Below are 24,028 nucleotides of genomic sequence, written 5' to 3' on the forward strand. Positions count from 1 at the left end.
ATCAAACCTGGCTTCTGCAGTCACACTGGATTTAGCTAACACTTGCTTAATACACTCCTCACTGAGCCTTAGGTGTGTGTGTGTGTGTGTGCGTGTGTGTGAGAGAGAGAGAGAGAGAGAGATGCACAATGAGTGTGTGCTGAGGGATTTGCTCATGTCAGGGATGCATAGATATGTAGATGTAAGAGAAATAACGTATGTGCAATGGCTAACGGCTGTGGATCTTCATAAAGATGCAATTCGAGTTACTACAATTAATGCATAGATCAACGTTGCCTATGCTGTTAGTGTATGTTGCTTTAGATGGAAAGCAGCATCTGCCTTAGAACTATTTCATTTAAGTTAGGAGTGCATGATATTTACTCTCGTTCAAAAGTTTAGGGTCAGTACGATTTTTTAAATGTATTTTTTTAAGGATGTCTTTAACACACACCAAGTCTTAATTTCTTATTATTATCAGTGATGATAAACTGTTGGGCACTTAAAGTTATTATTCAGAGCAAGTATTATATGATTTGTAATCTAAAAAAATGTGATTGTTATTATTGAATTGTAATAATGTTTTGTATTTTTCTGAAGAAAATATGAATGGTTTGAATAATTTGTTACTTACTTGCCAAAAAGCCCATGGCCAAGTCTCTATAATATTCTGGTCACTCAAAATATTATTTCGGTTAAAATTGTAATTCAGATCGCTTAGAAATTAACACCTTTTGTTATACTAATACACATAATTTATCATACATGTCTGTGGAACAAATGGTGCACTAGCAGCGCTAAATGTGTGAGCTAAAAACTGATCAATACTGATTCACTGTACAAAGTTTATTATTAGATTGAAAATTATTCAATCATTCACCAAGATACCTGATGATGCACGCTGACCTTTGACCTCTCTCTCTCTGTCGAATCACAGCTCCCGCATCGCCGAGTGACCTTCTCCACAGCCAATCAGGCGCAAGATCTGCAGGATCCTTCTCAGCACAGTTACTATGACAGCGGTCTGGAAGAGTCAGAGACTCCCAGCAGTAAGAGCTCTTCAGGGCCGCGTATCGGGCCCCTCGCCCTACCTGAAGACCACTATGAACGTACTACCCCGGATGGCAGCATCGGAGAGATGGAACACCCCGAGAATGGTAAGAAGACATTAACTCTCTTTCAGAAATATCTCTTTAGATCTTCTACATCTTACAGCTTTTTTGTTGTTGTTTAAGTAACGGCTGGTAATGAGCTGCACTGAGCGGTTTACTTCTATGCCCGTCACTCACACTTGTTTTGCTTTAAAACAAATAGTATAATAAGGTCAATCTGAATTCTTAGGCACTGTGAACTAAATGTTAGAAGTTAAGCAAGTGAACTACTGATTTGAATATGTTTTTCGTTGAGAACTGTATAGACCTTGTCAACACTCATCTTACATGTACAAAATATTATTAATTCTTGGCAAGATATTGCAATTACACATTCATACTAGCACACACACACACCGGGAAAACCTGATATAATCCTCCTCCGTTGTAGCTGTAGGGATCAGCTAGTTCTCCTATTGGGATGCCGTCTCTCCTTTCCGCCCAGGCGAGGTACTACACACCAAGAATCCTCGGCAACAGCTTATGAGAGGGTGGAAGTCATAGCCAAAAGGCAGGCTCACATTGAAAGCATTTAATATTTCAATTACAGTGGAATTAATCAGTGCTGTGTATGTGTACACACCACACACTCTTAAAGGAATATTTTGGGGTCAATACAAGTTGAGTTCAGTAAACAGCACTTGTGCCATAATGATATGTCCTTCCTTTATTTTTTTATATTTTTTGCAAAAGAAAAATCACACACACACACACACACACACACACACACACACACACACACACACACACACACACACACACACATATATATATATATATATATATATATATATATATATATATATATACATATAAATAGCATTATATATATATAATGCTATTCTTTTGAATGTTCTATTCTATTCATAACATTTTTTTACAGTTTTCATAAAAATATTAAACAGCACAACTGTTTAATTGGTGATAATAAGTTTCTTGAGCACCAAATCAGCTCAGCATATTTAAATGATTGGACTGTACATAAGAGACTTCTCTCAAAAACATAAAAAAAAAGCTTTGAACGGCTTTGAACGGTGATGTATTTCCAATTTTAATTTGTGTGCCATGATAACACATTGCTCAAAATGACTTTAAAAATAAAAATACCAACTGTAATGCAGAAATAATACACAGGTTTCAAATGGAAAAGTTTAAATAATATGTAGGTGCCATAACCCCGGTTAAAAAAGAAAGAAAAAAATATGTTTTTTTTTTTAATCACCAGTATGCCACAAATGCTGTAATTTGCTCAACATGGATTGAACATAGAATATTCTGTGAAAGAGGTCAAGATGCATGGAAAGAGACTGAGAATACTGACAATCAGCTGAAGGAAGTAGAATTGAAGAAAGAAAAAGAGAAGTATGACTAAGAAATTGAGGTGGACTGCGGCCTAAATGTCATGGCTGTCTTCCCACATCAGTGCTTTTACTGCAGCTGCAGGACAGTGTGTGTGTGTGTGTGTGTGTGTCTGCAGGGAGGGTCACCCAGACAGGTCTCACTTATGGCATCTGTACAGACACAGCTGGGCACAGAAGCCCCTGGCAGGTGCCACCAACCACAGCCTCACACACACTGAGAAGAAGGACAGTATGCGTTTGCATACAGAAATGAGGTCATGTGCAATGGGGGTTAGGCGGGATATTTAACGGATTTCCCTAGGATGTGTATATATGGGCGTGTGTGTGTGTTTGCGTATGTTATCATTGTAGACAGACTCTACTTGGGCCTGTTGACCCTCACTGTGGTGGTTTGTCTTCATGGATTGCTGCCAGCTTCCTGGGGTCAACATCGCTGATGCTGAGGGAAGAGTTTTACTGTACTCCCTTACATCACTATACACAATAGAGCTAATAAAAGAGCAAGGATCTTAAAATAAATAGTCCCAGTGCTCGAAATGACTTTAGCAGCTGCGCAACGCAGCAGTGCTAGTCTATAAATACTGTGCTGCCACAACGCTGCTCTTCAAATGAGCCCTGCTTCATATAGCCACTATGGATAATGCATGGATATAATGTGTAAAAGAGGGCAGGGTGGGTGTGGAATGATACTGTGAAGCATGAAGGTGACAGGGCAACTGGGTTTGCACAAACACGTCGCGATGAGTCTGCCTGGCAAACCTTGATTTGGCTCATGCACCTTTTTAAAGAACATTGTCAAAACATGAGAAATGTGGCAACGTGCTAGACAAAGACTAATGTTGTGAAATATTTATGGTACATGGAATAAAGCCGCTGCCTTCTGATTCTTTAAAGGTGAAGTGTGTAATTATGCGCCACTTGTAGCACCAAACAGACCTGTGAAAATAATTACATTTAAGCTTCGAACACCCATCTGCTATTGGTCAGGAAGTTCTGTTCTAAGCTCACCCCAGTCAGTCACTCAAAGAAACAGTTTGCAATTCTATTTGGTACCACTAGACAGAAATGACTCCCTACATATTCAGTTTTATTTAAAAATGTACTGCATTATAAATAATTAAGTATATGTTGACATGAAAACAGTATCCTTCATATCTCACTATTAAGATTTTACAAGTCAAAAGTTTGGGGTTGGTAACATTTTTTTATTGTTTTGAAAGAGGTATCTTATGCTCACGAAGGCTGCATTTATTTGATCAAAAATACTGTAAAAACGGCAATACTGTGAAATATTATTACAGTAACTGTTTTCTGTTTTAATATGTGTTAAAATGTAATTAATTTCAGCAGTCCAGTCTTCAGCCTCACATGATTCTTCAATAATCATACTAAAATGTTGATTTACTGCTTAAGAAACATTGCTTATCAGTGTTATAAACAGTTGTGGCTGACTAATTTTTGTGGAAACTGCAAGGCATTTTTTTTCCAGGATTCTTTGGTGAATAGAATTAGAAAGAAAAGCATTTTTCCTAGAATTATTAAATACTTAAAGGTGAAATGTAATAAAACAGGTTTCCAAGCAGGTTTCCTAAATGCTTCCTCCATCAGCCATTTGCACAAACAGGTAGCCCGTCCCTGAGCTCACACCATTGGTTGAGAGGCGCCACATGCCAGACTTTTCAGACAAAAAGCATTTTTATGAAAATGCTATAAAACTAGAGTGTTTACGCTCTTTGGGGAAATCAACCCACGAATGGCTTACTTATAGTTGTCTCTGCACATTAAAAAGTAGTTTAACAGTGAAAAAATTGCACACATCAAATTTAATTAGCTTCTGTTTTTCTGGCAACGACTAATGCAAATGGACAATCGACGACGAGTGCAGTCTGCAAATGTGGCAAGGTCTGCAAAAACACGACTGGTCTAAAAATACACCAGACCAAGATGGGCTGCCTAAGGAAGCTTGTGACGCAACGCACAGTGCCAGTACTCAGTACAGCACCTGGTGAGACGGAGGAGGAACCAGGCCCGGACACATACCACAGTGCCCAGAGCCTCCAAGCACCACAAGCTACACCCCAAAGCAGACCATCAGAGCGGCGCCGGTTTTTGTGGCCTGCTGCCAACAAAGAGTCAGTGTGGCGACAGTTTGATGAAGATGTTGATGCAGCCCTTGAAGCAACAGCCAAGGGTGGTGTGGACCAGAGGCTCCGAACCATGAGCACGTTCATAATCAGCATCGCTTCAGAAAGGTTTGGCGCCAAGGAACAACGCGCCACCAAGACGTCTACTGCGGCACCAATTCCGAACCGACGAGAGGTCAAGATTGCCCAACACAGACAAGAGCTGAGGACACTCAGGAGCCAGTACCGAAAGGCAAGCGAGGAGGAAAAGGTAGCCCTGGCAGAACTTAGGGGTGTGGTAAGGAAAAGGCTAATCACCCTTCGGCGGGCTGAGTGGCACAGGAAGAGGGGCAAGGAGAGGGCACGTAGGCGCAGTGCCTTCATTGCAGATCCATTCGGTTTTACAAGGAAGCTGCTGGGAGAGAAACGCAGTGGTCAACTCTCATGTCCGGAGGAGGATATCAACCGCTATATCCGCAACACCTACAGCGATGGCAGGAGGGAGCACGACCTTGGTCACTGTGCAGCCCTTATATGCCCACCTGAACCTAGCACCCTCTTTAACATCAACGAACCTACCCTTAAGGAAGTCAAAGAGGTTATTAAATCTGCCAGAACATCATCAGCACCGGGCCCAAGTGGAGTTCCATACAAGGTCTTCAAACATTGCCCCAGGCTTCTGGAACGTCTTTGGAAGATTCTAAGAACTATCTGGAGAAGAGGGAAAGTACCTCAGCAGTGGAGATATGCAGAGGGCGTGTGGATTCCCAAGGAGGAGAATGCAAGTAACATCGAGCAGTTTAGGACAATCTCCCTCCTCAGTGTGGAATGCAAAACCTTCTTCAAGATTGTTTCCAATCGTCTGATGGGATTTCTCCTTAAGAACACCTACATAGACATCTCGGTGCAGAAAGGAGGAATACCAGGGGTCCCAGGGTGTATTGAACACACAGGGGTTGTGACACAGCTGATCAGGGAGGCACGAGAGGGCAAAGGGGACTTGGCAGTGCTGTGGCTGGACCTTGCCAATGCTTACGGATCGATACCACACAGATTGGTGGAATTGGCCCTGAGCAGATACCACGTCCCAGAGAAGATTCAAAATCTCATCCTTGACTATTATAACAACTTCAGTCTTAGGGTGTCCTCTGGGACTTCAATATCGGAGTGGCATCGTCTGGAGAAGGGTATAATTACAGGCTGCACAATCTCTGTGTCTCTGTTTGCACTGGCCATGAATATGCTCGTGAAGTCTGCAGAAGTGGAATGTAGAGGTCCACTGTCCAGATCTGGCACCCGACAACCCCCGATTAGAGCATTCATGGACGATCTCACGGTCACCACAACCACAGTGCCCGGATGCAGGTGGCTTCTGCGAGGCCTCGAACAGCTCATTACTTGGGCAAGAATGAGCTTCAAGCCCGCGAAATCCAGGTCCTTGGTCTTGAGGAAAGGAAAAGTAGCTGATCAGTTCCGCTTCATGTTGGGAGACACCAGAATTCCATCAGTGTCAGAAAAGCCAGTGAAGAGCCTGGGCAAGCTCTTCACTCACAACCTGAAGGACACCGCTGCACGGAGGGGAACCAGCGATGACCTCGACACATGGCTCTCGGCAGTGGATAAGTCAGGGCTTCCTGGTAGGTTCAAGGCCTGGATCTACCAACATGGCATCCTCCCTCGTCTCCTCTGGCCACTGCTGATATACGAAGTCCCAATTACCACCGTGGAGGGCTTTGAGCGGAAGGTCAGCCGATTTCTGCGCAGGTGGCTGGGCCTGCCACGGAGCCTAAGCAGCATTGCTCTCTTTGGCCATAACACCAAGCTACAGCTTCCCTTTAGTAGTCTGGCAGAGGAGTTCAAGGTCACCCGAGCCAGAGAAGTCCTACTCTACCGAGACTCAGTTGACACCAAGGTCTCCTCAGCAGGGGTAGAGGTCAGAACAGGAAGGAAGTGGCGCGCCCAGGATGCAGTGGAACGGGCGGAGGCAAGGCTGCGGCATAGCACCCTGGTGGGTACGGTGGCTACTGGGCGGGCCGGACTTGGTAGCAATCCCAAGCCATGCTACAGCAAAGCCAGAGGAAAGGAGAAGCGGAAGCTTATCCAGGAGGAGGTACGAGCCGAGGTGGAGGAAGCTCGCTTCAGCAGAGTGGTGGGCATGTCCAAGCAGGGGGCCTGGACAAAGTGGGAGCAAACAGCTGGCCGTAAGATCACTTGGGCAGAACTCTGGAAGGCGGAACCACACCATTTCAAGTTCTTGGTCCAGTCAGTGTATGATGTCCTTCCTAGCCCTGCCAACCTGTTCACCTGGGGCCTGGTGGACTCACCTGCTTGCCAACTCTGCCAGAAAAGGGGATCATTAGAGCACATCCTTAGCTGCTGCTCAAAAGCCTTGGGAGATGGGCGTTATCGTTGGCGCCATGACCAGATCCTGAAGGCAGTAGCAGACGCCATCTGCACTGGCATTAATATCAGCAAGCAGCATCATCCAACCAAGTCTGCAATTGCCTTTGTTCGAGCAGGCGAGAAGCCTCAGCCCCCTAGAAAGACCCAAGGGGGCTTGCTCGCAACAGCAAGAGACTGGCACCTCCTGGTGGACCTGGGGACTCAATTGAGGTTCCCAGAATCCATTGCCGTCACATTATTACGTCCGGACATGGTCTTGATGTCTGCAGCAAGTAAGCAGGTGGTGTTACTTGAACTAACGGTCCCCTGGGAAGATAGAATGGAGGAAGCCCAGGAAAGGAAGAGGGCCAAGTACGCTGATCTGGTAGCTGAGTGTCGGAGGAATGGGTGGAAGGCCCGCTGTGAGCCTGTTGAAGTGGGCTGTAGGGGCTTCGCAGGACAGTCTCTACACCGGGTCCTGGGACTCTTAGGGATTTGCGGACTGCACAGGCAAAGAGCCATTAAGAACATCCTGGAAGCCGCTGAAAAGGCAGCACGGTGGCTCTGGTTAAGGAGGGGGGACGCGTGGCGTAGGGCGCTACCTGGACACAAGTCGGGGCCTGATCACCCCCGGCTGGGTCGCCCGGGTGAGGGTGTCTGATGTAAGACCCGAAACACCCTATGACCCCGGGAGTATCACTGACGATGTGTCCAGGTTGCACCACAAGGTGTATTCAAGTACTAAGTGTGTCACTTCACAACGATGTGAGCATGAATAATTTAAAGATGATGTGTGTAATGTGTGTTTTTTTTTCCATGTTGAAATATTTCCTCCAATCCCACTTTAATGTGCAGAGACAACTATAAATAAGCTACTCGTAGGTTGATTTCCCTGAATAGAGTAAACACTGTGACTCTGTGCTCATAAACCAACATATTGTCCTGTTTATTTGCCCTTCTTGACCAGCCTGAGGAGGTCTATAATATGTAATACATGAAGAGCACTAAATAAATAAATGACAATCAGTCACTTCCAAAACATTTACTTTAATATAATAAAATACAGCATACAGTACTACCAGGGGCAAACTGGAGCATGTTAACCAGCCGAGCATGGACTATTTGTTTGTTTGACCAATGGCAGACAGGGGAAGTGTTTAGGAGACATGTTATTTATGTATTTATCATTCATGCAATTCTGTTTGGTGCCACTAGTTGCACATCAATTACACACTTCACCTTTCAATAATTCATTATACGAATATTTGCGGATTAAACCGTGGTGCATTAAGCAAATATTATTGTCAAACAAGATGAGATATTTCGTTTCCTGAATTTACCAGATCCATTATACCTGAAGAAGAGAGGAGCAGGATAAAAACAAATCAGATATCTTCATGTTTCCAAAGAGAAGCTTTTGCATTAGACCAACAGAAGTCAGAACAGGCTATGCCTGGTTCCTCTCTGTCTTCCAGAGACCCCTTACAACAAGACAAAGACTCAAAGTCAATATGTTTCTGTCTTTATTCTTTCTGTTCATTGCTCTGAGAAGAGAAAGAACCAAAGTATATCCAGGGGGGTGACTTAGAAAAACTATCACCCAGTCGCTATAGAAGGTTGTCTTTGCTGAAGTAGATGTTGTCTCTGATGGGCTCTGCCTTACTCCTGAAACAGCAAAACATCAGTTCTGCTATAGCTATAGCTCATTTACCTATAGCTCATATCCCATGAGGAAATGAACAGGAGTATACACTTTGAATAAGTACTGTAGACTTCATTTTAATGTTGCTAGTTTAACTGCGTGTTAATATTATACTTTTTTTCTGTATTTTTATACTACAACTGCCAATGTTTGGTAAACCAGTAAGGTTGTTGCTAGGGTGAAAGTCTATCTATCGTTCTATCGACTGTTCGTTCATTCTTTCTATCTATCGTTCTTTCTATCTATGTCGTTCTACCATTTAAGAACTACTGCGATGGTAGACCGCGGAGCTCAGTGAGCCCTTAGAAGTTGGCCTTTGAGAAATAGCGTGATATCCAACACACGGTGGCTGTTGTTTAGATTAGCTTAGATGAAACAAAATGGACTGAACTCGCTCTCTTCCTCTCTCCATCCCTCTCTCTTACTCCATCTCTCCACCGTAGCTCGCTCCTCTCCAGCTAAATGGAATCATCTCCGTCTGATAATGGAGTGTAATTCCATTACCCCAGCTCAGCGTCCCAAGGGGGGGCATTTCCGCCCGACACCCCCTTCTCTTCCCTAATGTGCTCATTTCCCCTGCCTAATAGAAATGGATGGGTCTGTGGGTCTTCTCTGGGAAGAGTGGGCGAAAGCAAGAGAGACAATGGAGAGAAAGAGATACGCAGAAATAGGGGATGGTGGGAAAAATGTTTTGGAGAATAATTTGACGGAATGAGCCGAGATGGAAAAGATGAGATGAGCTCAAAGCAGAAAGTGATTATGCGGTAAAAGCCAGGAACGGCAGACGCGGGGTTTGATGTCGTTCGTCTGAGCGAGATGCTGCCTGAGCATTTATGAGCAGTTATGGATCTATTTGAATTTCTGTCTCTCATCTCTCCTCTAAAGACAGACCTAGTGTTCTTATCAGCCGCCCGGTAATGGCTTCCTCAAACAAGCAAACAAACAAACAAAAAACAAACGAACGGTCTACGCATCTAAACAGAAGAAAGGCCTTTTGAACATCTGTGCAGTTGTCAGGGTTCATTTCTCAAGAGCCTCTCAAAGGCAGCCGCGGAGCGCTCTAACGTTGCACAAAGCGTCCATTACGCCCTCGTTTAGGAGAGCAAATAGGCTGCCGTTCTACCGCCATCACGCCCATATCAGGGGAAATGAAGGCAATCATTCGTCTCAAATGAGCAAACAAGCCATCTCCATAACGGCAACATCCAATCTGTCCCGTACCATTCAATCAGGCCACTTCTTTAAGCTGGAAAACAGGAAAATTGTTTTGACGTTCCGATGCACTGAACCGGATGTACACATAGAGGGGGGGAAAAACGAGAGCGATTTGAGCTGTTTTTAATGCTTCCAACTAACCACAGACAGCATTCTACCGCTGACAATTTGCCCAGAGATTTTGAGATGGTAAACATAAATTACACAGAAATGGTATTCAAACTCCATGCCACGTCTTTAAAAATAATTGCGTCTTTACAAGTCTTTAAAAAGAATTGCGCGATAATGTCTGGAACATTTATATTAAATGCAAACCTTGATTCTAGTAGACTGGGGTAATGCATTTATGATTATGTCTGTCATGCACATCCTTTAATTACAGACTTTATGTGGCTTTCCTTTAACGATCATGCAGACACCAGAGATTCTGAATCACTCCTCCCTCAGCCCACAATTCCACTCATATTTATTTAATCTTACACATCAAACCATAAAAAATTGACAAAACTAAACACAGAAAGGCTAGCTTAATCCTTCTCTATGATGCGCAATGACTAATTGGTCAGATCCTTTTATGATGCCAGAAATATGCACCTTGCTACTTTCTCTCGAAGCTCCGAAACGCTTTGTTTGTATGCCGAGGGTGCCATGGTAACCCTAATTAAAAGGATAAAGCTGGAGTTAAGGAAGCGGCTGGAGAGGATATAGACAAAGAGGAAGAGAATTCATGGTTTGGTCAGGAAATATGCATGAGTGTTCACCACTGTCTCTTCGTTCCTCTCGGGATGGCCTGTGAAAGTCTCGAAGGAGGTTTAACCCACTGACCGCCCCCTGAATATTGAACCTTAAGATGGATGGAAGAACAGAGTGAAAGAGAACTGCATTGGGTGCGTGTAAGCAAATCAAAAGCAGATGCACTGTGTTCTGGAAGTGTTTCCCACACACGCAGTCTCTGTTACTTCCTGTCCCCACTCACTAGTTTTCCCACCGTAACGTTCTTCCTAAATACAAAGTGACAACAAATTGTTTCTAAAACTCTCTCTTTGCGCTTGACCCCCTCCTCAGTGCTCTCTCTCTCTCTCTCTAGCATTTCCCCTTCATTGTGATGAGTGTGACTGTGATTATCTCTCATGGCTCCACTCTGACAGGCGCTTGTGGGGCAGCTTGGGGTCCTCACTAAAATGAGCAACCACAAAACATCCAGGCAATGGGTCATGTCGTCCTGCTCAACCTCAACGGAGAGCACACATACATATGCAGCTGTGTTTTTCTGTTATGATGGACACTTTCCATTGACTCCTATTGTTTTATTTTGATAAAATGATATTTTTTATCTGTATTTTAAAAATGAAAATGGGTAATTATAAGATCACGTCTAGTGTACAAGATGGTTTCATTGCGAGATATAAAATCACAACTGTGGAATATAAAGTTGTATTTGTGAGATATGAAGTTGCAGTTGTGATATGCAGTATAAGGTTTTCTTACAATTGTGGCTTTATAAGTCATATATCACAATTGACCGTTCGCAAAGACCCTTTAGTTAGTGTTGCTATGTCCGACAAGCTACAACGCTCTCACTCTACACCATGTTCTCAGTAAAAAATACATCGCGGAGCAGAGAGGACACTGACAACGTGCTGACAGACAGGACTGAGCAGGTTACTTTTAATATGAAACATATTTGGTCATTTTTAGAAGAAATGAACAATAAATACCGTTTTGTGCCTCTTTAATGTGTCTGACAAATCGCTGTAGAGCATCAGTTAAAGCTGCTCGTGAACCCAACTGATCATCTCTTCCTTCTAGTTAATTTATAGCATCAAATAAACATGAATGAACATAAGAAAGAATGTTGTTTTAACCGCGGAAAGACGTCAGTACACTCCGTTTTTCAAGTTTAAACCCTCCAACGTTAATCTACTAACTCTCCTGACTGCTTTGTCGGACATAAATGGCGGATTCGGCGAATGGCGGATTATGATTGGTCAAGATCGCCTGGCAATCAAATTGCAAATCAATTGCAACTTCATATCAGATATGGATCCACAATATGATATATATTTGCAATTATGTGAGAGATCACATTTTGAGATATCTGTTCACAATTATGAGGGGAAGAAAATCATTTAAAAGACAGTCACATTTTGAGATATGAAGTTGCAATTAGGAGAAAAAAAAAATCATTTTAAGTCGAAATTAAGTTGCAATTGTGAGTCACATTTTGAGAGATTAAGTATGATATAAATATAATATAAAGTCAAAATCACATTTTGATATCTTGTTATCTGAGGATAAAACAGGCACATATATGCACACAACTTAATTGGAATTGTGGGATGCTTGTGAAAGCCCAGTAGACTATGGAAGTAGATCTAATGCCTCCACAAATTATATAATAAAGTGAGCAGCAGTGGACCTCTCTTTCTCTCTTTCTCTTTCTCTCTCTCTCTCTCTCTCTCTCTCTCTCTCTCTCTCTCTCTCTCTCTCTCTATCTCTATCTCTATCTCTATTTCTATCTCTCTCTCTCTCTCTCTCTCTCTCTCTCTCTCTCTCTCTCTCTCTCTCTCTCTCTCTCTCTCTCTCTCTTTTTCTTTCCCTCCCTCCCTCTCTCCCTGTCACACACACATACATACACACACACACACACACACACACACACACACACACACACACACACAGCTATCCTTAGACTTTTAAAGTAATGCTGAGCACTTGTTTCCAAGCTGAATTTATCCTCCCGTCCCCACGAGGAAGGAAAAGTAGGGAGCGATGCGTGTATGTGTGCGCGTGTGTCTGTTTTGGACATTCCTTAGTTCTTCTTAATTAGCTGTGCTGTTTTGCTATAGCTGCTAGATGAAAGGCTTGTGCGTAGGGAAAGTGGGTGATCTCCCCCACAGAGCCCTGCTCTCTTTCTCTCCTCACAGCCACTGTAGTGGTCCCTGCTCTCAGTGCTAACAATGAATGTCGACGAGATTGTTAGTGCCTTCACTAGAGACACTCTCAAAGCTTTTTACTAAAAACAGCCCATCAAGACGGCTGGGGCAGAGCAGGATATTATCAATTATGAACAATAAATGCCAGTCCATTATGCAGAAGTTTGTTCAAAGTGTGTGTGTTTTAATATATATATATATATGTATATATATATATATATATATATATATATATATATATATATATATATATATATATATATATATATATATATTCTATTAGTAAAACCTTAAATAACTGTTTTTGTGCAATGGAAAAGTTCCATAGAGGTTAAGGGTTCTTCGATGAACCATAGATGCCCATAAATAAATGTTATTTTTAAAGGGGTCATGACATGGGTTTTTTTATTTTTTTATTATTATTATGTTCCCTTAGGTGCAATTATAGTATTACTATAGTTTTTTTTACAAAAAACTTTTAAAATGTAGTGATTTATGACCTTTCCCCGCCCTGTTTCTCATCCTCTGATTCAAACAGTCTGTTTTGGGGGTGTTTCCCCTTTAAGAGTTCAGTGTTAACGCCCACTGTTATGATTGGCTAACGTCAGTGCCTATGCATCAATTATTAACGCCCCCAGCCAGAACGTTTGCGGATTCAGCGTATTTAAAAAGTAGTTTAAAGTTTTATTTACATTATTTACAGTTTGCGTCGTCGTTGTTGAGCCCAGAATAGTCGTCACGGACTTATCTTTGAGCAACAGTTTTCTGGCAAAGCCAGCATCATTTTGGGATTTGTTCTCAATACAGTCATCCTTCAAATGTATAGAACAAACGCTTAAACTAACACTGCCGTGACTGAGACGTCCGCAAAAAAATAAAGTGCATCCATTTTTCCCCGACGACTGGATCTTTCGCAGCGTATTCAAAGATGTTGTTTGTCCACAGCCAGGAACAGCACATCTGCGTGGCATCGTAATTTCCCTGTACACAGACCCACTCGCTGTCCGTCGACTGAACACTTGTGATCCGCGCAGTGCGCGGGCGCGACGATGATACGAAATGAGCGTAGTTGTCTTGCGCTTAATGCGTAGTTGTCTTGTGCTGGAGGCGGTCTATATGCAAACGCTGGTACGTCACTTCGTACTGTGACGTCACTTCTTACCATGGATCCAGAAAGAGCTGTATTTAGAGCTTGATTAAATAAATAATTTGTTTATAATGGGGAGGACGTCTTAAGCTATGAAACTTGCAGGACGTTTTAATGGTACAAAGACCTCTTATATACCAAAAGATCAAGGCAAATTTGGTTTCTCATGTCATGACCCCTTTAAGAGTAGCCGATAGGTTATTGTCCACAACATGTAAATAATCAGCTTATTATTAGTGACCAGACTTTTAATAAAGGTGCATCCTCCATGTTAAAACCATTGCTTTATTCCTTTGAGTCATCAAACACAACAGTTTTTAATGCTTGGTGGAAGCGGCTGCAGGGCTGTGTGTTGCTCATGTATGAGACGACAGATACAGAGGAGGAGGAGAAGTAGTAGACAGCGAGAGGAGATTCATAGAGGGGTTTATTTCAGGAGTGCAGCTTGTTTATCTGTGCTTATTTGATGGTGGTCTGCTGTTCTACGGTAGTGAGCGAAAGATTGAGTCCTGAGAAGAGAGAGAGAGGTGTGGTTGTATGTATCTTGCTTCGCCCAGAGCAGTGCATTGTGGGCCGCTGTTGTAAATTGGAGCAGAGCTGGCAGACAGGAGCTCCACTACTGAATCACAACAATGACTAGAGTGCTGAGCACTGCAGTTCTCCTGCAAAGAGAGAGAGAGAGAGAGAGAGAGAGAGAGAGAGAGAGAGAGAGAGAGAGAGAGAGAGAGAGAGAGAGAGAGATGGCCTTGGAAAATGGGACCCTGAATGTGGAAGTATAAAAGGCACTGGAGTACAAGCAATGTGTGCGTGTGTGCACTTGTGCGTGTGTGAGCGACCACCCCTACCTCTTCATCATCTAAGGATCCCTGGGTCGTCCCTTGCCAGGCTGTTTGACAGGTGCAGTACAGTGAACGCAGTGTCACGCAGTAATTGTACATCCCTGTTATGTCAGCGTGTAATTGAGCACACAGCCTACAAAGGGCCTGCCAGACCACCACACACACACACACACACACACACACACACCTCTGAATCAGTGAGCAAGACATCACTAACATCCCATGCTATGCCTTTATCGACATTGACAAAACACTGAGGCTATACAATTCACAATCCCAGATAACTTGATAGGGGGGGTTGTTAAGAGCAAGGGATTCTGGGAACACAGCCATTGTGTTTAATGGCTACTAACATTAAGATGTAACTTATCTAATTAGCGAATGTGATGTAGAGTCATGTAAGGACGGATTAAATTCACTCTTCTTTCTCTCGTCCTTTTCTTTTCTTCCTTAATTATCTCTCCATTCTCTGCATGCATTGATTTTTACCGTGGCCTTGATGTCTCTCTCTCTCACTTTCCAACCCCATATACTCTTTCTTCCTTCCGCAGACCCGTAACCACACTCGCCTCGTTTCCTCCCTGCTTCTGTGCCACTCTGTCATTCCGGTTTAGACGCCAATGGCTGGCTTCCCCACCGAGAGAATAACTGCTGTAATCATATTTGATCAGGGAAATCTTAGTATCGCGTATCTGTGGCCTAGCTTAGGTAACCGGAAGCACTGTGGCTTCAATAAATGGGACTGGACCTTTAAAAGGCTCTCTGGGTTTTGAGTTCCGGCAGTCCGAATGAAGGAATTTGAGATGAGTATGTGAAGGTCTCTGGATGTAACTGGATAAGTATTGTATGGATTATGATGATGTGGCAAATGTACCATCCTCGCTCGCATAGGAACAGACATTTTAAATGTTCCTCTTCCCCTGTGTTTGAATTGAAAATAGAAGTCCTTTTATCTAATTTGTTTGATTAACCAAATATGAGGTATGAATTATTTATTCGTTTTGCAGGATCTGAGAGATTCTCACAGTGAAATAATAGTGGATTTCTTCCCCTCTCTCACACATGCTGAGGTTATTTATGGTTTCCGCCTCAGAGTAGAAAAAAAGATCTATATTACAAAACATTACAGTCAAATTGTGAGATATGAAGTTGCAGTGTTGAGATATAAAGTCAGTTGTGAGAAGTCAAAATTCTGGAAAAGAAAACCACGATTAACTTTACATATCTCACGATATGACTATATATCTCAAGATTGTGACTTTATATTTCACTTATGACATTATATCGCCCAATATGATTTCATATCACACAATTGTGACTTAATATATCACAATTATGACTTCACATACCATGGTACTATATTCTCACAGTTGTGTAATTTTGACATTATAGTATATCCCACAATTGTGTCTTGTTTATTTTTCTTTACATTTATACCTCAATCCACAGTCATTGGAACAAATTCTGAAGCACTTTTACATTTCACAGAATTTGAAATGGATGAATGGACACTTAGCAAGCTCTAAGTGTACACAGCTGAAATTTGCAGTTTGTGTTTGCAACAGTTTACGCCTCAGGGCCGGTTTGCTGCTTTATATTTGTCATCCCTAGGGCTCGTTGCTGGTCCACACTGTAGTCCAGAGGGAGTTTTCTGCCAGCTTTACACCTCGCACTGGGAGTTAGCTTCTGCTGCTATCGCCATCTTTGTGTCTAGTCCACTGAGTTAGCCACTGTTGCCAGGTCCGTGGCCAGTGTGGGGATTTAGCCACCATTGCCAGTTCGGAGAGGAGCTTAGGGAGTTAGCCACTGCCGATCATGCCACTGTTGCCAGGACTGCTGTTTCCAGAGGGACTGAAGGCTGCTTCTAATCTAAAGGATATTGTTGTTGTTGTCCGTCAACTTCAGAGGATAAAGCCAGCTAGGTGGATCTCAAAGGACTAGCCTGACACGCACAGGCGCGCACACCTCCCATCCCAGTGGTAGGGATATGGCTTCTTGTTTATCTCCTGTCCTGCTGGGGCTCTCAGCTAGCGTTGTCATGGAAACGGGACCCTGCTGGTTGGAGGGAGGGCGGGGGGGTGTTGAGCTGCTGGGTGTGCTTGAAACTTAGCTGCCCACTTACCTAACGGAGTGTCTCACACATACACCAATAATGGTAGGTGTACTAGAATGGCTCATGCTGTCTATTGCCTACTTAATGCCATAGTGTCTCAGTAGGCAGTAAGCTGTTTCCAGATATGAAGAGCTCTTATGTTTGAACCCATGTCACCTCACCTCACCCAGGCACTATAGATTCAAGATCAATACTGACTCTTGGTGTGAAGCCTGACTCTCTCTCTCTATCTCTCTTTTCGCTCTGTAAGAAAAGTGCAGTCCCACTACAGTCTGTATGTTTTCCTTCCACTCTAGCAGTAAATTGGGCTTGATTGAGCAGGTAATTGAATACTGCTTTGAGTCTCCAGTAGAAAGACTTAACACGTGCAGAAGTGTGTTTCCCTTAATCAAATTACTCTCTCTCACTACATCTTGAAGCGGACTCGAGGTGTTTCCCCTCCACGCTGAGTCCCAAAAAGCCTCGCCCTATCATTTACGTTACAGTTAATACAACTCGGTGTTAATCAGCAGATTAGTTGTTAAATTAGCTAGCTTTTGGACTCACGCTGTCGGTGTTCTAGAATCGGAAATGAATGAGGCAGTTGATTAAACGTGGGATGATGTTTGTAAGTCTCTAAACGGGAGGCTAATTGTCATCGGAAAAGCTAAAGTAGTGATGCAAAACAGTGCCAAAATAGGCATGGTGGGGTAAGCTTGAGATGCTTTTTTTCTGCCTGTGCAATCTTTGAACAATCTCAGGATGTTTTGTCTGCACTCATTGTGCTGTATAGTTATTAAAGCCGCATTTGGAGGGATGGAGACCAGGCATTTTTAAGTGCGGCCACATTGGTTGATTCAAAATCAATGCGTTGATTTTTATTAAAAACAGATTCAACTGTTTTCTTTTTGCTATGTGAAGGTAATATTAAAACATTTATCATGCATTTACATTCTTATTCATTTATGAATTTTGCTAATGCTTTTATCAAAACTGATTACATTTAATCAGCGCAAGTATTTTCTGTCAATTTTATAAAAATAAAGCCTGTCCCTTAGTTGTGGCATCATTTCCATCACAACCAAACATTTTTGGTAAAAGTGAGTTTACTTAGTTTCCAATAAAAAAAAGAGCGTGCTTGAGATGAAAAATTAGACATAATTTGTAAAGTTCATTGTAAAATTTTAGAAAATAAAATAATAGGCCTATATTTTTACTGTGCTTCATGTCTAATCCAGCAATGATTTTGTGCAGCATGTGTGGAAGTGTTACTTTAGTTTTTCTATTTCAGATATATAAATAACTAGATATTAGAAGCTGCACTAATATAGAGAGATTAGAAGAACTAAGTAGTCCAAAACAGATTGTTACAATAGATAATATAAGCTGTGATTTTAGTGAAAATGTTTGATGTTTCAAAACATTTATTGGTAGAGAAAGAGAATACACAACTGTTATCATATATAGTGAGAAAGTGTGTTCCAAAAGTCCACAAAGCCAAAAGTGCTCAGTGAAACATCCATATTTAAGTGGTTTCTTTGGTCAGTAAATCCATGCACATCAGGCATACAGTATGTTAAGTAAAAGTCCCTGCGAGTGGTGTGGTTGTGATGCATCTAACTGAAGTGAACATTGGTGTCAAATACTCATTCCCCATGCAATGCTTATGCTTTCCATGACGTGTTTGAGTGAATGTATCTCTTCTTCTGCATGTGTTTGAATGTGCTCGCCTTCTAGCATTTGTATTTATAAGCGATCGTCTCTTATCACGTTATTGATGCAGCCTTCTGTTGTTGCGTGCCACAGAGATCTGGCTCTATCATGTCCGAAGCTTGACTGTTTGACCAGCCCACTGCCAAAATACATACACAAGCCAGCAATCGCACACTTCTCACGCAAGGTCCTTGTGACCGCTGGGGCCAGAATCAATTTCCTGTGTAGGACTAAGAATGTGTTCCACCGCTACACCCTCAGTTTTCCTGCCTTTAAGTTTCTCATTTTTCAGTGGACATGAAGACCTATGAATTCTCTCTAGCAGGGATATTACTCCTGTCCATGGCTCATCGCAGATAATAATGAACCAATGGCAGCCTTTTCTTCTTTTTTCTTTTTTTACTTCTCTTTTTTGACTCTCATGCTTTTTGTACTCGTATAAATACAATAGAACAAAGATACAAATGAAATGAACAGCGCTTCACAGACATCTGATCTGATTCTGACAGGTTTTTTTAGGTAGGTATAAGTAGTTTTAGATAGGTGGTCTTTTTATGGGTAACTTACACTACCTTTTTTAAGTTGTTGGTCCATATGATTTTTTTTTAAAGGAGTCTCTTATGCACACCAATGCTGTATTTATTTTAGTTTTAATATATTTATTTATTCATGTGATGGCAAAGCTATTTTTCAGCATCATTACTCCAGTCTTCAGTGTCAGATCCTTCAGAAATCATTCTAATAAGCTGATTATCATCAGTGTTGAAAAAAAAAACCAGTTGTGCTAATTAATATTTTTTTGTGGAACCCATAACACCTTTTTCAGGATTATTTGATGAATAGAAAGTTCAAAAGAACAGCATTTGTTTTAAATGAACATCCTTTGTAGCTTTACTAAATGTCTTTGTCATGTTCTATCTATGTAATGCATCCTTGGTGGTCCACTCCATACATTCTTTGGCAAATCAGACATATTCCTCAAGCAATTACTTCAACTGAGGCACTTACATTTTTAGCATTATCTTGAGGTCAAACTGCGCTTAGTTTTACCTCTGGCATTGGGTTTGGCACTTAGCTGGATTTTAACTGGGTTTAACCTACTCATAATCCACTGGTTCAGCAGGTTCAACTGTAACAATCCCTTCTATATTAAACCAGAGACCCTCTGCTGCGAGCTTAGTGAGAGGAAAGACTCGTGGGGTCAGCATTTATCTGGAGCTAGTCTTTAGTAATTCATTGAGAGGTTGATAAGAAGGGGGAGGAATACATTGATTAAGCATTGATTCAATGTTGATTTACAGTTTGCAGTGGAGTGTCAGTGTTATTAGCCTACTCAGCTTGACTTTGTGCTGTTTTCCTCTTTTTCCTCTCTCTGCATTGATTAGGGCTTGGTGTGTAAAAGTGACTAAAACAGGTAACTGCACATTGAGCGCAAGCATCTCTGCAATGAAAGGAAATAGGTTTGCACTTTCAGATAAGACAGTGTATCTGGCAGATGAAACGGATTTAAACATGACATCAAAAACAGCTAGTGGATGTTAAACACTGGAAAAAAAAGATGTGCACTCTTAAAAATACACTGATTTGCTCACTATTCGGCTACTGATAAGATATTTCTTACTATATGAACAGACAAATAGAAAGATGAATTAGCAGCCATTTCGAATTAACACAATCAAAAACATTCTTCTAAATGTCCCACTACTGTTGAGTTTTTAGATTGGACGGACAAAATGGATGAGTGGAAATTTAAATAGAAATGTAAATTCGATTCTCATTCTCATGGAAACCGTTTTTTTTTTGTCTTTACAGTGCATGAAACTAAGATCAACACATTCAAAAATGAATCACTTACATTTTAACCAGAGAAGAGACTGAATGAAATAGACTCACTTAATGAATGGATGGACAGACGGATGGATGTATAAACAGCCATTTCAGTTGGTTTATGCTGTATTGTTCTGGAGACAATGCTTTACTCTTTATGGTGCACAAAACTGAGATAATGAGACAAATCAGACTGAATATATGATTTAGTATAGCTTCATATTGTGCATGAATCGGATGCAAAAAGCTATAATATGCACTGTCTGCTTCTTCTGATACATATATTATGTCTCAGCTTTCAAGTAGTTCAAACAGTAGAGTGTTGTTGCTTGCAATGTCAATATCATGGGTTCGATTGAAAGCAAGAACTGATAAGAATGTAAAATGTGTACCTTGAAATGCAGTGTAAGTTGCTTCGGATAAAAGCACCTGCCAAATGCATAAATGTTAAATGATTTTAGATGGATGGATGGATGGATGGATGGATGGATGGATGGATGGGTGGATGGATGGATGAGTGCTCATTTTAATTGGTCCAAACCATTGCTTTGTTTTTTTAAAATTGCGTAAAATTAAAGGACCGAGAGAGGAATGGACTGATAGGTGTGTGTGCACATGCTTGCGTGGAGTGTACTTTCAGTTTGCCTCACCTGGAAGCTACATGCTTTTAATCACACTTTAATCTATGCATCTTAAAAAAAACACAGTATTTCCGTGTATTTTTTTTCTTCCTGTTAGCTTCACCCGTTCTTTACAGTAAAGACTTTTGAACCACTGCTTCCTCTCTGCAATCCATCATGGCTCATTCCTTCACTCTCTCATTCTCCTCTGTCTTGTATCAAGCAATCCCAGTTTACATCTATAATGCATGCATGTGTGCTACTTTCACCTGCTGCAATGCACTAAAGGATCGCAAGCTTCTTGAAAAAAAAAAAAAAAAACTTGTAAGGTCGATCTCCGTCAAAACAATCAGAACCAGGTTTCTCAGGTTCAGAACATTGATCTGAGTTCACTCCTTCCAAACTCTCCTCTCATCTACCTACTCAATGCTTTAAATAAAACAGGCGAGGAACGTAGTCAGGGCTTTGTAGCAGAAGGTCTACCTGTGGAGGTAAGCAGTGGCTTGTTGGTTTCTGAGCCATGTTGCACTGATGGGATTAGGATGGACGTGAACCCAAAAGGTAATCCCAGCATGCAACAGTCAGGGAGAGAGGGATAGAGCTCATTAAAATACGCTCTGCGGTACAAGCGGCTTACGCACACAGGAGCTTTTATTGAGCAACTGTGCCGGCTGAGCAGAAAAACTTCCTGGAATATCTCCCAGCTCTTATTCCCTGAGATAGGCACATACACACTCCCACGCACACCCACGCTACACACCAAGCGTATTTTTTGCCGAGGCTTTAGCATTTCTTGAGGTAGCGTTGACTTGCAGGTTGTGGGGTTTTATATGTCACTGGGATGCTGAAGGTTTGCTTAGTCCTTCCCGAGGCCTCAACCAATCAGAATCAAACGAGGTCCATGGAGCTTTTCAATAGATCTCACTTTGCTAATTATGAAGTGTGTATTTATTTAAGCGTCGGTTCTTCACCAAACTAGTGAAACTATTCCTGCGTTTGTCCAGCATTCAAGCACAATTTTGTGAAAGTAGTGTTAGAGAAAGTGTGTGTGTGTGTGTGTGTCCCGTCTTCTCTGTCTAGGCTCTTTAGCTCAGGGCACTTTAAGGGTTTAGAGAAAAAGGTTGAGGCAGAATCTTAAGAAGTAGGATATTTGATTCTGATGTAAAGACCATCTGTGGCTATTGATTTTTATTTTATTTTTTTCAGGGTGAGTGCTGTTTTTTAAGACATTTTTTGCTTCGGGTGATATCCCTCCTTTTGAATGCTGTATGTTTCTTTGTATAACTGTTTGTTAATGTGTATATGTGTAAGAGAGATATGTAGAAAGAGAGTGTGTGGTCTTACACTGCCTATGGAATGTGAAATATTCATTAATAGTAAAAAGGGTTTAGGTTTCTAATTAACACACATACACCAACATGCAAAAATTGCACAGCCCTAATCGAATACTATGCTTCAGTTATCTTATCACTTTAAAAAGAGAAGATCTGGTTCTTCCCAACTGTATCTTTAATCTTATCATTAGCTCATTGTCAAACACTACTGTCTAATGCTCATCTCAGCTTAACATTTGTTATGGCCATTTGCACCGTACTTACACTAGTGCCTGCGAGTTTCCCGTTCTGCGATGCCCTTGCATTAAAATACTGACACTATGCCATAGTGCTGTGTGCTGCTTTGTGCAAGCACTTTTGTGCAATATATATATATAGCTATTTTGCAGCTGTTAGATGTAATTGGACAATCATAGATTATTTTATTAAAATCCAATCAGGTGTCTGTAAGTTATTTTTCAAAATCATCTAGGTGGTAAAATGTTTGGACAAATAAAAAATCAAAACATAAACGACAAGGAATACCATCTGCTCTGGCAAACATAATATCTGGATAACTTAGTAGTGATGCAACTATTACATATGTGTTGATCATGTGATTTTCTGTTACAGACAACTGATGATGGTGTTTGAAAAGTAATTCAGTAATTCACCAAAACTTAAAACTTACGAATTGCCATGAGAATGTGTTGGATATAGAATATTCTCAATTGCTAGCATTTGCGGTAGCTAAAGCGCAGCAGACATTTTTGAAGCAGCAGCGATCATTGTTCGACACGTTTGCACACAAAACATGTGCAAGATTGCAAGCAAAACATGTCACCTATTGAGTGATTGTATTTATTTAGTGTAAATGCTAACACTCATGTATTACTGTATATTCAAACATCTTTGTTCAAATTTAAGTCAGGATGGGTTTGGCCTTTGGAATTAAGGCGTATGTCTCGGCACACCTTTGTGGATTTAGGTAAAAAAAAGTATAAACAAACAGATTAAAGGTCTTTTACATTCCCCCAGTTATTGGCAACTTGTAAGAGCTCTTACATGAGGCTACAACTCTTTCATGGAGTCTCACTAAACCAGTCAGTCTGGCTGGATGAAGTCACATGTATGGAACAATATTTAGAGGGTCGATTGCACCTACGGCAGTGAGTCGTCATTCTCCTTTATTGAAGCGAAGCATATGGAGAAAAAGACATGATGGTACGATGGCCACGCATCAAATCCACTTAGAGAATGAGCGGATAAGGGGAGTTACAGGGCTCATCTTTTGTTTGCCCACTCCTGTGTGTCTGGATCCTGCTGCGAGCGCTACATAATCCCATCAAAGGCAGAGCATAGCCACCCCTGTATCTACCAGAAGGACCACTGATTATTGAACGAAAGATTAGGATTACGCTGGCAACAGATTGGGACCGATTGAAAGACTAACCAAATTTTAAATAATCAAGTAATCATATAGATGCATAAGAATGAGTAAATAAATAAAAAGGTGCATCGAAGCATGAAAGTAGAAGCGGTGCGTTAGACACTTGCTTTATGCTTTATGATCTATTTCATTTCAACTTGGTTTCCACCAACTTGTTCAGTTTTAGACCATCTGACCA

The 24,028-nt window shown here is 41.5% G+C and overlaps 1 protein-coding gene across 4 annotated transcripts in view; it reads left to right on the plus strand.

The window, feature by feature from the left end:
- pcdh1b (protocadherin 1b) overlaps positions 1–24,028 on the plus strand; it is a 163,142-nt gene that overhangs the window by 101,075 nt on the left and 38,039 nt on the right. For 3 of the 4 annotated variants that reach the window (XM_079630472.1, XM_079630474.1, XM_079630473.1), the window contains exon 4: positions 917–1,136. The exons of the other annotated variant lie outside the window; for it this stretch is intronic. In XM_079630472.1, coding sequence (XP_079486598.1) covers positions 917–1,136 — 220 coding nt within the window. The remainder of the gene's footprint in view (positions 1–916; positions 1,137–24,028) is intronic. 4 annotated transcript variants of the gene reach the window in all.

The sequence above is a fragment of the Phoxinus phoxinus genome, assembly GCF_949152265.1.
Source record: "Phoxinus phoxinus genome assembly, chromosome: 12".
Classification (NCBI taxonomy): domain Eukaryota; kingdom Metazoa; phylum Chordata; class Actinopteri; order Cypriniformes; family Leuciscidae; genus Phoxinus; species Phoxinus phoxinus.